The sequence below is a fragment of the Ochotona curzoniae genome, unplaced genomic scaffold (genome assembly GCF_017591425.1).
Source record: "Ochotona curzoniae isolate NIBS_2020 unplaced genomic scaffold, NIBS_Ocur_1.0 contig_2754, whole genome shotgun sequence".
Classification (NCBI taxonomy): Eukaryota; Metazoa; Chordata; class Mammalia; order Lagomorpha; family Ochotonidae; genus Ochotona; species Ochotona curzoniae.
The window spans coordinates 23811154-23827942 of NW_024465582.1; the positions used below are offsets into that span (position 1 = coordinate 23811154).

The 16789-nt window shown below is 44.5% G+C and overlaps 1 protein-coding gene across 1 annotated transcript; it reads right to left on the reverse strand.

The window, feature by feature from the left end:
* Positions 1 to 1133: 1133 nt before the first annotated feature.
* MOCS2 (molybdenum cofactor synthesis 2) lies at positions 1134 to 14050 on the reverse strand. Its single transcript, XM_040977528.1, has 7 exons — positions 14031 to 14050; positions 12908 to 13029; positions 11631 to 11775; positions 6951 to 7078; positions 5938 to 6088; positions 4936 to 5059; positions 1134 to 2093 (listed from the first exon to the last, which is right to left on the reverse strand). The coding sequence occupies exons 3-7, from the start codon at positions 11726 to 11728 to the stop codon at positions 2025 to 2027; spliced, it is 570 nt and encodes a 189-aa protein (XP_040833462.1). The 5' UTR covers positions 11729 to 11775; positions 12908 to 13029; positions 14031 to 14050; the 3' UTR covers positions 1134 to 2024.
* Between the last annotated feature and the right edge of the window lie 2739 nt (positions 14051 to 16789).

The following is a 16789-nucleotide window of genomic DNA, read 5'->3' on the forward strand; positions in this document are numbered from 1 at the left end:
CACATTAGGCCTTTTAACATCTCAACCACCAATCCACTCTGTCACTCCTAAGACAGCCAGTATAATCAAAGATCCGATTTCACTCCAGTGTGTCCCACTGCAAACTTCTCAGGGATGTCCCATTCCTGTTCCAGCATGCCTCAGATGACACTGTCACTTCTGGGCAGGAGATCTACAAGCATATTAGTCTGGGCTCCAAACTTCATCTCCTAATGAAGGCATGACTAAAAAACATGTTTCAACAATGTTCTATGTGTGTTTAAACAATGCTTCTGTGTGCTTTGTATAATTACCAACAATTAAGACATTTAAAAAGTATTTAAGCAGAAAACTTAGAAATCCACACGTACCTCGTATTAGCTTTCTATGTAACATGATAAGCATCACATTCCCAGTTTGGGTGCAGAATCAGGCCTGTCTCCATCGGCTGCCCACCCAATGACAATGCACTTTCAGAATCAATGCAGGCTCCGACACCCCGTACCTCAGCGTCGCTGGAAACTGGTTTCTGTTCAGTGAAGAGGAGGAGACATCAGTAGAGGTGAGCAGGTAACCCTACGTCAGTAACAGAAGCAGGTGTCTGCCTTCCCAGTATCCCTGTGGCCCAGTCTCTGGGGACAAGGTCTAAGTACGAGGGGACCAAGAGATGCCTCGAGTCCATGTGCCTGTCTGGCGCATCCCAGCCAGAAACAAGATGCAAGATCTTCCTGCGGATCTTAAAGCGCGCCAGGCAGAGATCACTGACTGCCTGGGTGGGTGGCCACCTGGGAAAGAATGGGCATTCAGTAAGTATTTGCTTAATGAGTTCCTTAGGTAAAATGTGTTCCCACTAAATGAATAGGATTTCCATGTTTCTTACCTGTTACACAAACAAGGAAAAACCCTTGCAATCTAGGTTCTGGAAAAGTAGTGTTAGTAAATGCACAATTATAATTCCATAATGATACAGTTGCTCAACTTATGCCTATCACTTAGAAAGTGTATGTTACTTTAAATCCTGCCCTGAGTAGGTCCCATTAAGCATTCTCACCACAAAAGGAAAAAAAGATACTATGTGAGTAGATGGATTTGCTAATTAGGCAAGTTGATAATCATTTCTCTATTTCCATATATCAAAAAATAACATTGTAGACTAAAATATATACAATTTTTATTTATCAAGTATGCACCAGTAAAATGAGAGTTGGAAAAAAATAAATTATATGGAACTTGTACATACAAATCTGAAGATATTATAGCTAAAAACTAGATTACCATCTCATAAAAATCTTGCAGAAAATTTAACTGCTTATCAATACTTCACTAATGATCACTGTGTATAAGAAACTAGAAAGTAATGGGAAATGGCTTAATTAATGACCATATAATCTTTCTTATGACTCTCCTTAAACAATTTCTAATAAAGTTGGCAAGTTAAATTTTAAACACCCACTAATACTTTCATGCAAACTAAGCTGATTACAGTTTACAATTTCATGCTGACTTGTATATTGATCTAGCTTTAATAAGCATAAAAATGCAACAAGAATTATGGTCAAGGTCATGGAACACTAGAAATCGCAGTCATATAAAATATTTTTAGGTATTAGCACTGATCTTTTTAAAAATGGGAAGGCAGTTTGCAAACTTATAAAAGTTTGGGTCCAATTAGTTTCTTTTTAAAAATATACTAAGTTCTAAAAATATATATCAAGATTGTCTGGGGAGTAAGGGTCGGGGTGGGGGTAGCCCTGTCTGAGACTAAGAGGGTGGCGCCACAGCTACAGGTGAGCCACAGCTACAGGTGAGAGTTAAAACTCTTCCCGCATTTATGTCACTCCACTTCCTCCCTGAAGTCCCTGCGTTAGCTTAGTCCCTAAGTAACCCTGCACCCTTACTCCCCACATATTTGTGCTGTTTCTCTTCTTAGTCCCTCTGGCCCACAACGCTGGGCCTCAGTGACCTGTCTTAATCTGCGGAGAACAATAACAAGGGGCTCTGTGGTCAAACTTTACCAAGTTTGAGAGCTCAAAAAATACAACTCATTAATCCTTGCTTGCCCAAAAACATTCTTTGTTTCTCTTCCAAGCTGATGACGACTCTTCGTATATTTCCTACAAAACAGAATCATAAAACAGGCATTGGAAATAAATCACACATATACCTATTTCAGCAAGCTCCTCTCTCCGCAATCCCATAAGCATTTCCATGAGCCTCGGAGAGAAGGAATTGATGGGCTCCCGAGATTCAAGGACATTCAGTGACAGACAAGAAGCCTTACCATGGAAGCAAATGACCACCTAACTCAGCTCAAGGCCATGACAAAAGACACTGTGGGCCAGGTTTTGCAGAAAATGAAGGTTCTTGGTTTTAAAGTTTAATTTTATGACACAGTTTAATAGGCACTGGGTCTCCTTTCCCTCCCCCGACCATTCCATGCTCCAGTTTGCAATGAGTGCCTTTTGTGAATTTTCACGAGTCCATCACGCTGCTCCCGTGGTGTCTCCCAGCAGGGTGGGAGATGCTCAGCCGTTTCGCTGTGAGCCCGGGGACATACCTCTGTCCCCACCCATGGACATACTGATTTCCGCCATGCTTCCACTACGCATTCCCATATGTATAGTACACCATGGAGAAAAAGTTAACAGACTTGTAACAAAGGTATCAATGGGTGGTGAAAAAGAGTGTCCAGCATCTTCCTGTATGAGTAACTGCCAGCGTGCGTCCTGCGTGGCTCCAATGAAAGCACAGTAAGGACTAGATCATCGTTACTTATGGGCAGTCGCAATAACAGTGCTAAGAGGGACTTTCTTTTTAAAACAAATATACTTCTAACAAAACAAACACTTTGACAATACAACGCATGCTTTGCAAAGGACAGTTGTTAAAGGCAGGACCTGCAGAAGTTCATATATGGGTGTGAACAGGGCACTGATGTGAGCTATGTGAACCTGTGCAGCCAACACGCACTCCACCTCCTTCTCTCAGAGGAGAGGCTGGGAGCAGAATCACCCCCAAGCCCCAGCCCACGGCATGCTAGGCACCGCAGGGAAGGAAGCAGGAAGCACGCTATGTTTCTCTCCTCCCTGCAGCCAGATGCCCTTCCCGCAGCAGGAGGAGCCCAGAGCCAGCTGGAGCATTGACCTTCGTCCACTGCAGTTTTCAGTCCTGGGTCTCTAGTCTGACTTGTTGAAAAGTATTTCTGTGTCTGCTAAATTTCTCTGGAAACTCCTTGTATGGCTTCTCTCCGATCTCCTAGAGGTCTCTGAGTTTCCTCCAGAGTCATTTTGAATTCTTGGTCTGAAATGCCTCCCACCTCCATCGTGAGAGGACCACCATTGGTGCCCTGGTTGGTCTACCTGGTGAGAGCAATCCCATCTGCTCCGGATGCTCACAGACCTACATGTCTCGGAGCACCTGCACTTCCCCAACCCAGGATGTACAAAGTGCCAGCACTCGTCAGGGCATCAGACTACCATCTGCCCCAACTTGTACCCCTTTATTTTCTGGGGTCACCCCCTTATCTGCTTTCAGTGATCTGGCCTTTATTTCTAGTAAAGACAATTGTTCTTGAGCAGGAGATGTGACTTAATGGGTTAAACCGACAACGGTGGCAACATTGGCTTAACATAGGGACTAGTTTGAGCCCTAGGGGCAGCTAATCTGGCTCCCTGCTAAGGCACTGGGGGGTGGGGGGAAGTAGTGGAAGATGGAACAAGTACTTGGGACCTTGCACCCATGTGGGATAGCTGGAGGAAGCTCCTGACTTTGACCTGGCGCAGCCCTAGCTGTTGCGACCATTTGGGGAGTGTGCACTGGCAAACGGAAGGTCACTCGCTCTCTCCTGCCCTAACTCTGCTATTCAAATGAAATAAAAAGAGAGCTATTGCTACTGCCTCAGCGTGCAATTCATTTTGGAATGCCTTTCCTAACTCTCCTCCTTCTAGGGCCCACAGCATGGTCTATCTAACACACTGGTGGCAGCCTGGTTTCCAGCAAAGCAGTCACAGATTGGACTTTCACTAAGCCACTGGATAAGGCCTATTCAAAGTGTTCCCTGTGACTTCGGATTTCGGCTTTCACTCAGGAAATGTGTTCTAGAGATGCCGCAGGCCGGGGTTCTGAGTCAACGCTCCCTCCCTAGCCCGACCGAGGCAGAGGCCCCAGCAAGGACGGGAGACTGAGCCCTGACACCCCTGGCCCTGTGCCCCGCTCTTCTGATCCACCAGCCTGTGCATCAGTTCCTCAGCCTTGCCATCCACACAACCAGAAGGAAATTCGTAACGAAGCGTGTGATCACGTAAACTTGCAACTATGGAACAATCCCACTGTTCCTGTTACTAGAGCAAGGGGGGGGTGGGGAATCAGGGAGTTGGACCTTTTTGTCCATTAGAATGTGCAATTTAACCAAAGACTTCCTTGATGTTACTGAATAGCTGGACTCATTGACAAAACAAACCAGAATTTCCTGTTTATGCTTTTAAAGTGGCTCAACAATGTATTTTATCAAAGGCAGCCATCTCTTGCTGTTTTGTTTCCTCAAAGAGAAAAAGAAACCTCCAGGAAGAGACCCCCTTTTCCTTGAATTCCAGCTTTAGCCATTAGCTAAACAGTAAGACATGCCACCAGTCTCTAAGAGAAAGTCTCTAAGTTCAAAATCAAGACAAATGTTTTCATATAAAAACCCCTGGAAGAGCCTAGACTAGAAGGTTAACTGTTACCATTTATTGAGGCTTTTGGGCCATGCATTTCTCATGCTTAAACCCCACAAAAGAGAAATGAAGATCCTATTTCATAGAAAAAGAAAGCAAGATTCTACAGCCAGGCCTGGGCCATGACCATGATTCTAGGAATATTCTTACTCTTCACATGTCATATTAAGAATTCCTGAGAGGAAAAAAAAAATCAAGTCTAGAAGACAAAACGAGGTGAAAAGACAAAACCTTGTGAACTGACCTTCTTCCATATGGGCACCTTGGCTTTTAAGTGGTCAATGGCGAAGCTCACGGCTTCCAGCGACGCAGCCCTGTGGGCCGAGGACACAGCAATGACAACGCTGGCTTCTGACACCGGAACCAAGCTGTAACGAGACAAAAATGGAACCATCGCCTCGGGATCTGAATCGACATGCTGCACCATGTGCTAGACCACATTAGAAAAGGAAAAATCTGCTGACACTTTATCACCACAACGCAGTTCCACGTTACTCCAAATTCCCTCATGGTCAGAAATCAGTGGTACCCTGCTGTATTCAGGAGAGCGAACACCGATCCTGAACCAGTCTGCAAGCCGCTAGCCACAGAGCTGCGTGAGGAGCACCAAAGCAGAAAAGCATCTTTCACTGATCTAACAAGCATCCTAAAGAGTGCCAGGGAATGCACAGAGAAACAAAGTTACCATGCCAACTATAACTCAGAATTTAGCACCATAAATAGCAATACACATCCATAGGCCAGGTAATAATCACTTGGTAAAATTACTAGCTAATAAAATTAATAACAAACAAGGGAATATGACAAAGTCTTAATTGCTCATTTCTTAAAACCAAGAACACTTAAAACCAAGAATTATGTTTAAGCAGCACAACAAGGCAAACTATTTTAATGACTCTGAAAAGCATTTATAGCAAGAATTATAAATGACTATGAACAGGGTCAGGAGGGCAAAACAACTCAGAAAAGCAGGACTCAAGGACTTTGGCTCGTGCTCCCACAAGCCCCCGTGCCCAGGGCCTGGGAGCCTTGGCACATTCTGCACTGTGGAACGGGCCCCGGGGAGACAAGGGCACGCCCGGATCACAAGCCAGCAGGTGCTCAGGAGAGGTGCCGGGAGCACCCCATAGATCTTTCACACACCCCTTCTCCTGGTGACAGAGAACACCCGAGCCATGTTCCAGAGTCGGAATTCTGGTCCAACTTAGAACAAAGCCGGCCTGCCCTCGGACAGAGGGACGCGTACCCGAGTCGATGGAACACGGCTATGTGTGCGACCGGCCACCTCTGCCTGATGTCACCGCAGATCTTTCTGATCTCGTTTTCCGCCATTGGCAGATAAGCTTCATATTCTAAGCTAAGGACTTTCTTCCCTTCAAAGTTATTTCTTGTAGTCCCTAAAAACAGAAAAACAAAAAATTACATAAGGTTTTATCTTACGCTAGAGACAGGAGGACAAAATGAAAAAGGAGTTCATGTTCAAGAGCAAACAAACAGCACATCTATTTAAAAGTGCTCGGATTACAAAACTTGGTTAGGAAAGCAAAAGATAACTGTCTCAAAAATGATGAGTAAATAAAAATGATGAGGAAACAGTTGCCTGAAAACATCCAAGGAACAAATGTGAATGTTCCTTTTCTAGCCTCAGCATAGGAAAATTAAAATACATTCCCAGGATTATCTCAGGTACGTTTTCTTCTGTTAAAAATTTGGAAAAACTAGACCCAGTGCTATAGCCTAGCAGCTGTAAGTCCTCACGTTGCATGCACTGGGATCCCACATGGGCACCAGTTTGTGTCCCAGCCATTCCACTTCCCATCCAGCTCCCTGCCTGTGGCCTGGGAACGCAGTAGAGGACAGCCCAAAGCCTCAGGACCCTGCACCCACGTGGGAGACCCAGGAGAGGCTCCAGTCTTTGGATTGGCTCAGCTCCAGCTGTTACAGCTACCTGGGGAATGAGCCGGCAGCCGTATCTTTCTGTCTCTCCTCTCTTTAAAATATGACTTTCCATTAAAAAATTTAAAAACAAAAAACTGGGAAAAAAAATACCAAAATTTTCTGAGTCACGACCTACTTTTATGGCTTAATCTGAAGCTTATTGGAAAAAACTAAAGAACTTAAAAACAAATTCTACTCACTTTCACGAGCAATGGTGATATATGATCTTGAAACCCATCACTACTGACACTGAACGTGAAAGCCCAGGCTCATTCCTGCTGTCTGGCAGAGCCGACAGGTGCCGTGAAAGTGACAACTCACCTACAAACAGGGACACAGCACCACAGGGTGGAGAAATCACCAGCTGTGAGATCTCCTCCACCGCGAGTTTCTCAGTCGTGAATTTTATTATATCTTTAGGTTTCTCTTCAACTTCATCCATATCTTTCCTAGAAATAAGATGTTAACAGGTGTTAGTACTAGGAGCAAAACATTTCAACCTGTAGGCTGTTTCAATTAAATATATTTTTTCCAATATCAGATGTGTTAGGAGTCTTGACTGATTTGAAAGATCAAAGTGAATTTTTAACAAAAGAGAATTTTAACAAAGCTCAATATATTTATAAATATACCTAATGAATCAGGCCTGAAATAGAAACTGGCTGTATACATGGTCTCTGCAATGTAGTCGATCTCAGAAACCAGTAGATTCCAAAATCTGTGATTGCCACTGAGACCTCACCATGATGATGGAGCTGCGAAGGCACTACTTTCAATCTACATGCACTTCACCTCCAATCACGGTGACCAGACACCATTCCTACCACTGCCCTTCCCCGTATCCAAAAAGGAGAGGAAGAAAGCTGATGTGAAGATGATTCTACTGCAACTAAATTCCTTTTACAACCTGGCCCAATCCCGGTGAACTCAACAAACACGGAAATGAGCTGCACACCTACTGAGCAGGTGTTGTGCAAAGTCCTTCTTTGCATTGCATTTCTCGGTTCATGAGCTAGTATTACATAATCTCTATGGGCCATTATTACACACCCTTTAAGAGCCAGAAGCTAATCCCAGACGCTAGACACAGACCAGGAATTAAAACCCACAGGCCCCGGGAGTACTTGTGTACGACGGGGAGGAACAAGGTAACAATTCAAGTTAGAAACAGGCAGAGTGTGAAAATACTCAGAGTCCTGAGGGGGCGGGGAAGAGGGTATTTCAAACAAGGAGTTTAATGTTCCCTCTTCAAGAGGGAACAAGTACAACTCCCATCAGCAAGATAAGGCAGCCAGGGAAAGAAAGGTAGGGACAGCTCTCGCAGCCAGCGCCAGGGAGTGACAGCTTCCTCCCGATGCTACCAGGCAGCCTGAACGTGGATGGACTAACGCTGGATGGGGAGGTAAATCATGAAACTACAGTAACAAATCGGAGATTTCCCGTAAAGTACAAGGATGGGATGGGGGAGGCTCAAAAACCAAGGATCCCTCTCAAATGGCTGCATTCCAATTCTTATTAGATGCAATGCTCCATTCCCTATCTCCTTCCAGCTGCTGAGAAGAAAAGCACAACTTCAAGGCACAGACAGTGACTAGATAACGCAATCTCAAACAATAAAAACAAAGCCGAGGGGATCACAATACCAAACTTCAAGACGCACTAACATATTACAGAGCATGGTAATGGCATGAAAACAGACCTGGAGGTCACTGGAATGGAGCAGAAATCCCAGAAGTGAGCCCACACATTTATAATCAGCTGACTCTTGGTAAGTGAACTGAAATCAACACAGGGAGAAAGGACAGTCTCTTTACAAATGGCACTTGGAAAACTGGATATCGACTTGCAGAAGACAAGACAAGACCCATGCCTTTCACTTTGTTAAAAAAAAAAAAATCAACTCTAAATGAATGAAAGATCTAAACCTACCAACTGACACAATCAAAATACTAGAGGAAAGTATCGGAGCATTCTATAAGACACAGCAAAGACTTCTTAAAGATCCCCAAAACACAGGCAAGTAAAATAAAAAATAAACAAATGGGACTGCATGAAGCTGAGAAGCTTCTGTACTGCAAAGAAAGCAAATCAATTCATAGACAACCAACAGAATGGGAGAAAATATTCAAAAATTATACAACAGATAGAGAACCAATATCCAGGATTTACAAAGAACTCCAGAAACTTAACAGCAAAACAGCCCAATTTATAGGAAATGGACCAAGGACATGAACAGATACTTTTAAATAATGAAATTCCAAGGACTTACAGACAAAAGAACAAATGCTCAGGTTCTCAGCAACCAGGGAAAGGCAAAGAGAAACCACAATGAGGTTCCAGCTGACTTGGTGAGAATACCTGATACACAGAAACCAACAAATAAATGCTAGCGAGGCAGTGGGGCAATGATACCCCAATCCACTGTTGGTGGGAATGTAGACTAGTGTAACCACTATGGAAGTCAGTTTGGAGAGCGCTCCTCTAACAAAAAATAGATCTACTATGTGGTCCAGCCATCCTGCTCGTGCTAATATATCCAAAGGAAATGAAATCATGAGCAGTACCTGCAATCCCAGGTTTGTAGCAGCGCAATTCACAACAGCTAAGACATGAAAACAACCCACATGCCCCTGAACAGATGAGCAGATAAAGAAAACGCAGCACATTTACTTCCTGGAATACTACTCAGCCATAAAAAAGAACGCAGTCTTAGCATTTGAAATAAAACAGACCCATCTGGAAACCATTACACTTAGTGAAATAAACCAGTACCCAAAAGATGAATATAATGTTTTCTCTGATATGTGACAACCTACTTATACACAGAACACACAAAAGCTATAAACTCTATAAGGGAAATTAGCATACTGAGAAATAATGGAGGTGTATACATTATGCATCTTTACTCCTGAACTTCTAAGATCCTATTATTTTTAATATTTTTGTAATTTTTTATGTTATTTTATTTCTTTTCATACATTTGTCATACCGTGATACATTTATATATCAAAGTTAAGCCTGTATCAGAGAAAGGAATGACTGCGCCATTGTCACAAACTGGAACAAACAACAGGAGGAGATACAGGGAGGGAGGGAAAGGAGGGGGGAAGACGAGTCCCTATGCATGTAAATCTGTATGGTAAGAACAAATAAAAAGAAAAGAGTTTTAAAAAGGCACAGCTATACCACATGGGGGGGTCTGTGAACTTCAAGCCTTCTTGAGAACGCACGACGTGTGTTTCTATAATATGCCTAACCCAACTGGCCGGTTCTAACCTGCCTCCTGGTACAAACCCTGTCAGGACACTCCACAGACAATGCTGCCAAGGAATCATTTCATCTTCCCAGAGCACAGATGTAATATCCTCAGACACACCTGCCCCTCTGAAGACAGCTCACTGTGCTCTAACAAAATCCCACATCTGCAAACTCATGGTTGAGAAATCATGTTGGTGATAAAGTGACCACATTTTCCCAATAAAACTGAGAGGCATTTCCACAAGGAATTCTTTCTAGATAGCAGGACCTGAGAGAGATTCCTACGTGCTGTCATGTGCATAACCTGCCTTATTTATCATTTTTTTATTTTTCATACTATTACCTTCCAAAAGGGGTTGGGGGTGGAGGTGGAGCAGCAAGAACAGGTGAAAGAAAATTTAGCGGGCATCCTGGCTTGTACCTCTAATGGAATCTAGGTTCTGCCACTTGACTATGCTTTTTACTCTCCATTTGGGATAAAGCTATCATATTAAATATAATATAGTCTATAATATAGTCCTTGTTTTAACAAAGGGGAAAATGAAGAGGGAGGGGAAGAAGGAGAGGATTGAAAGGGGAAATTCCTGTGGCTAAGGAATTGTATCATAAAAAAAAAAAATAAGTAGTGATTTTAAAAAGATGTTCGCAAAGACTAGATAGGGAAGCAAAAGCCTGGGTACTACAGATTAACTATGAAAAACCTGTGATTGTAAACTAAGGAACCCAAGGCCAGGAACTGCAAGACGGGAGACAGCACTGGGATGAGACACTGACCAAGCGGAGACAAGGCGGCCCAATCAGCTCAGCACCCTAACAACAGTCTTCTTCAAGGACCTTACACCAGTTTCCAGAGGGTGTTAAACTGCCAGATCATTTCCATTCAACGTCTCTTCTTGCTCAGCAGAGTCCCTCCTGGCTGCTTTCTCTGAAGTCCTCTCTGGGCTCAGTTCAGTAAGACAGTTTGGTTTCAAAAGTTCCTTCTAAAAAAAGGTCTTACACACTTTCCTGCAGCCCTTGACCCTTAGTGCCTTAATCAACTATGTAAAAATTGACAATTTTGACAAAATAAATAATAAAATAATAAAATAATTTTTTTAAAAAAAAAGCTCCTTCTGGCTAGGCCACTTGATACAAGAGCTTTCGTTCAGTCACACCAATAAAACCTGAAGACATGACCTTCTTGGGGCCATCACGGGCTAGCCAGCCATCTGTGGCACCCATGCCGGTAGGGGTCCTAGCTGCTCCACTTCCTGTCCAGCTCCTTCCTAATGGCCTGGGAGGGCAGCAGATGATGGCACAGGTCCTTGAACCCCTAGCACCCATGTGGGATCCCAGGAAGAAGCTCCTGGTTCCCAGCCTCGGACCAGCCCAGCTCTGGATGCTACAGTCATTTGGAGAGTGAAACAGCAGATGGAAAATCACTGTCTCTCCCTCTAATTCTTTCAAGTAAAATATTAAAAAAAAAAAAAAAAAAAAACGCCTTTTAGTTTATTCATTGGCCTAAAACTTTGTCGTTGATAGAGCAAGCCCCTACGGATCAGATCAGCTGAAGCAAGCTATTAAATTAAGCTGCTTATAGCATAATTGATGCAGACACGGTGGGGAGGTATTCTCGAGTTTGCACCAAATATGGACAGATTCATCACTGAGGAGCCAGTACAGACTGATTTGCAAAGAACACACAGTAAGAGCAAGCCAAACAGAGCCTACCATCCAAGACCGAGAAAGACCAATGGGACATACCTGCACGGCTCCAACGCACTACCCTCCACTAATGGGGGGGATGATGGCAACTTCATCTCCCGGCTGAAGGTGGAGGAGTTGATCTCCAAGTTCGACATATTCTTGACGAACAGCGAATATCACCTGACGTCTCACATCAGCCAATCTGAAGGCGAAAAAAAGGAAATAGCTACAGCAGGTGTGACTGCAAATATCCTTCGTTACACTTAAAAATGCGGCAGAAATACCCTCACCCACCCACAAGTATACTAATGAAGCGCATAGTCTGTGGATACAAAGACACCTGCTTAGGAACATTCACGGTAAGGAATGCACTAACAACAACTCTTCACCCGCTGTAGGTCTTCGGGAATGAAAATAACAAAAACAAGACTGGAAGCTACATTCAAACCAGATCAAGGATAACAGTGTCTTGTCAGCTCACTGCCTTTCAGGGTTTGTCCATGTGCATATGAAAACATATTCATTGTAACCAGAAAGGTTCCCCCAATACCCACTGTCTACAGCTTGGTATGTTAATGCTTAAATAGAACACAGGTCCCACCACTTTCCCTCTGAGAATTTAGAAGACCTGACATGGGGGGCATGTGTTGGGCTTAAGCTGCAAACACCATTCAAGACACCTGTATCCCCATCAGGGTACCCAGGTTTGTCTCCCAGCTCCACTCGCAAGTGCAGCTTGGAAACAGGCGATGTCCTAAGTGCTGGGTCCTTGCCCCCTACAAAGGAGGTTTAGACTAATTTCTTGGTCCTGTCTTCACCCTGTCCCATGGCTAACACCTGCGGGCACTGGGGGAGTGAAACAGCCAACAGGAGACGGCCTTTCAAATTAATCATTCAAACATATCTGAGACGAAGGAGTCCTCTAGGTGCCTTCCAAGCAACACTGGCGTATCTGCTACACAGCAGCAGGACTTCCAGGTGACTCAGCCAACACTCTCACTGGCACCAATATTCCTGAACAGCTTCAAATACATCCCCGTGCTGTCCTATTCCATGAAGGACTTGAGGCAGGAATGGCTACAGTGAAGCCATAGCTTTCCCACAATTAGGCAAAACTCAAATTTGTCAAAACTCAGATCCAGCAGCGTCCGGGGTTGGATGTAGCTCATTTCTCTTCCAGCCCTGCACACCTCAACTCCAGAAAAATGCAACGAAAGACTCTCTCATTAAGCATGCAAGTCAAAATTAATTAATTTTTTGTTTCATTTTTTTCCTCCAGGCACATTAAACTACTGAACGTGTTCATGAGTAGCTTGCTACGTTAGTTTACCTACCCAGGATGCCGAGCTTCTATCTCTTGCCACAGCTGCAATGCCTGTATTTCTTGAGGCACAGAAATGGTCTCGGAACGCACGCCTGCTATTTCAGCACTCTTGGCAAAATACAACACTTCAACCTGCAAAGTCAGAAAGTACTGTGTTAGTCACCCAGCCCGCCTGGCCGCCCACCCCAGCCCTGTGCCGCATGGACTGCTTTCATGAGGCAGATTTTACAACCTAGAGAAAACCTCCTCCCCAAATTCAGTACTCAGGTTTTCATTTTGAAAAATAAATAAATAAAAAGTTTGAAGCACCACACGGGCCAATTTCAGGACACTGCGCTTTACAGACTTTCCCATGCCTTAATGACAGTCTCCAGCGTGCCTTGTAAGAAACCCTGAATCTTTGATAAAACGTTGCAAAGTGAACATCTAACTCAACAGATACGAGCAACTGACCCAATCAGCAAAAGAATGTTCTCAGGATTTTCCAATGACCTTTGATGCCTATGGACGTCACATGAGCCCAAACTGGGGAAGATGAAGTTATGCAACATGCAAAGTCTGCCATGGATGAAAGCAAATGGGACTGAAATACAGGACAGACTGGTATTTCCTAGGGCAGACCCGTGCCACCTACGTAGTGTCTAAGAGATGCGAACAGGCGAAACAGCCCACCTGTCATTCAAACTTGGCCCTCTACGAAACAATCACAGCTTGGACAGACACTAATTACGCCTTGTCAACCCACAGGTGACACCCGTTTATCCACACACACTCAACGCACGACTTCTCTTTCTAAATTTAAACTTAATCCTCATCCAAACGACTACTTTGAGAAAAGTGGACCCAAAAGGGAGTCGCGGCACCCTCAGAAACCAGCCGCACTGAGGTAACCCCGACACAAGAGTCCCCCGGAGAGTGAACTTGACCTGTGAGGGCAGACGGGGCAGAGGAGCCCAAGGCCGGGATGGGGTCTCCCCGACACGGAGGCTCGGGCTGTGAGGGGCGCCAGGACCAGGGTGGGCGAGCGCTGCAGGGGAGCAGGGAGGGCAAAGGCTGAGGGGTCAGTGCCGGGCCCTGCGGAGGGCAGAGCCGGGCAGAGCCGGGCAGGACGCACGCACACTCCCCGGCCTTACCTGGCACCGCTGCACCATCGCTCCCGGGACCCCAGCTGCCTCACAGGCACACAGGCCGCAGGGCAGGTCCGCGCCCGGGGCAGGCCCACGGCGCAGGCGCAACGCGACAGCCCCGCCCGCCGAGTGCCGCGGGGAGCATGCGCACAATCAGCCCCGCCCTCTACCTCCCCTCCTGTTCTGTCGTGTTCTGTTTGTGCCGCACCTGGCAGCTCAGGTAGAGCCTAGGTTTGTTTATTCCCAGTTAGTTAGGGTCCCTAAGGACGGCATTCCGTTATCAGAGCCTTCTAAGGGCGTCGGTCCCACCCTTTTCCTACTTTCTGCCTTGCTCACACACTACTCAGAGCCGGCTTTCCACTGCGCGGTTAGATGAGGTTGTTAGGCGTGCCTACCCAGCTCAGTTCATTAGCTATTAGCAATTTAAACTCCCGCTGCTAAGTGTTAACAGGTGGTATCTGTGTCGCCGTGGATTCATTAACACCAACTGGGTAAAGCTGCCAAATGTTAGGGATGAAGTAGCTTTTACAACGCTGAGAAGGGCTGAAAACAGAAACAACACCCGTCATCATGTTATATACAACCAAGCCGGTGTTGATAAAGGCCAGAGCTTGATGCTTGCACACCTGCAAAACACTCCAACCAGCAATAGGAAAAATTTTAAAACTCACTTGAGAATAATGAAATAGTTCAGTAATAAAAATACAGTACAGTAAGAGAACCAAAAAAAAAAAAACCCCAAAAACCTCTTAATATTGTCATTGATATTTCAGTCCACTTAAATATAAAACCAAAGCATCAACTGTAGGATTATGGTTATAGAATAAAACTGACATCCAAATTATTGGCATCCAAATTATTAACATCCAAATTTAAGATTTTATTTTTATTTAAAAGGTGGAGTTACAGAGAGGAGGAGAGAGATTGATACCTTCCACCCGCTAGTTAACTCCCCAAATAGCCGGAACACCAGAAGCTTCTTCCAGGTCTCCCATGTGGGTGCAGGGGCCCAAGGAGATCCTTTGGTGCTTTCCCAGGTCACAAGCAAGGAGCTGGATAGGGAGTGGAACATCTGGGACACTGACTCCCATATTGGGATGCTGACCCTGCAGACTGAAGCTTAGCTCACTACACCATGGCCATGACCCTGGCTCCAGCACCCCAATTTCTTAAAGATTTGGGTTTTTTTGAAAGAAAGGAAGAGACAGAGACCCTAACTTCCATCCTCCAGCTCACTCTGCAGATGGTTGCAATGGCCAGGGCTGGATAAGGCCAAAGCCAGAAGCCAGGAGCCGGGAGCTCCTTCCTGGTCTCTCACATAGGTTGGTGTAGCCTATGATCCATCTTCTGCAGACCTGCAAGGCCATTAGCAAGAGGCTGGTTCAGAGGTGGAGCAGCTGAGACGAAGGAGTTGCTAGCATGATACCACAACACCGGCCCTAACAATCGTAATTTTTAAAAAGATAACAAATTGTCCTGGAAACATGTGCTTACAAAGCATGGATTCAAGTTTCTCAATACCTTTCATAAGTTTTTGGACCCATCTTTGAGGAGCAACTATCTCAAGAATATCTCAACTATCTCAAGAATAATTTGGGGGATCCGTGCTGTAGCAGGTTGAGCCACCAGTTTTGACCCTGGCATCCCATGTGGGCACCACCTCAAGTTCCAGCTACTCCACTTCTGATCCAGCTTCCTGTTGACAGATCACCCAAGTGCTGTTCAAGTAAATAACCCAACTAAAAAAGAAAATTGTTATCCGTGTCATATGTCAATAACATCGCCTTGTAGGTGTTGTGATGTAACTTCTCAAGCTGCTTCTTGGAATCCCAGCATCCCTTATCTGAGTACCTGGGATTGAGCCCACTGAACACTTCTAATTCAGGTTCCTGCTAATGGGCACCCTGGGAGGCAGCAGATGATGGGTTAAGAAGTTGGGTCCCTGCCATTCACATGGGAGACCCAGAGGGTGTTCCTGATTCCTGCTTTAGTCCTGGACCAGCCCCGGCTGCTGCCAGCATTTGAAGCCTATAATCACACATACTGGAATCTGTACGTTGCTTTGTGAACATCTTGATGTAGTGTGAACATCTTGATGATATTACTTCTTCCATTCCATGAATATGGAAGGCTTTTCCATTTTTTTTCTTAATTGTCTTTGATTCTTACTATAAAGATTTTTCATATTCTGGGTTAAATTTACCCCCAAAGGATTTAACTTTTTGTGCCTATTGTGAATGACATGGATCTTGCAAGTTCTTGCTTAACAAGAACATTGTTGATATATGTGAATGCTATCGATTTATTCTGCTACTTGACTGAATTCTCGTATAAATTTTAATAGTTTCACAGTGGAAATTTGGTTCCTCCATATAAAGGATCATGTCATCTGCAAATAGAGATAATTTGACTTCCTCCTTTTTCATTTCCTCTCTGATTTCTTTTTCTTGACTAATGGCTGTGGCTAAAACTTTCAAAACTATGTTGAACAATATTCAGGAGAGACGGCACCATTATTTAGTTCCTGCTCTTAATGGAAATGCTTCCGTTTTTTTCCCCATTCAGTATGAAGCTAAATGTGGGTTTGTACATGTTCTTTACTGATCAATTTTTTAAATGAATATAATCCCCAGTTTCAGGTGGCATAAAAAAGGAAAATCTCAACCTTTCACTTATTCAAAATCTAAGGTATGTGCAACTAATACTAGAGAGAACAAAGACAAAAAATACAACACACAGAAAATGTTAGCCAGTGACAATCAAAG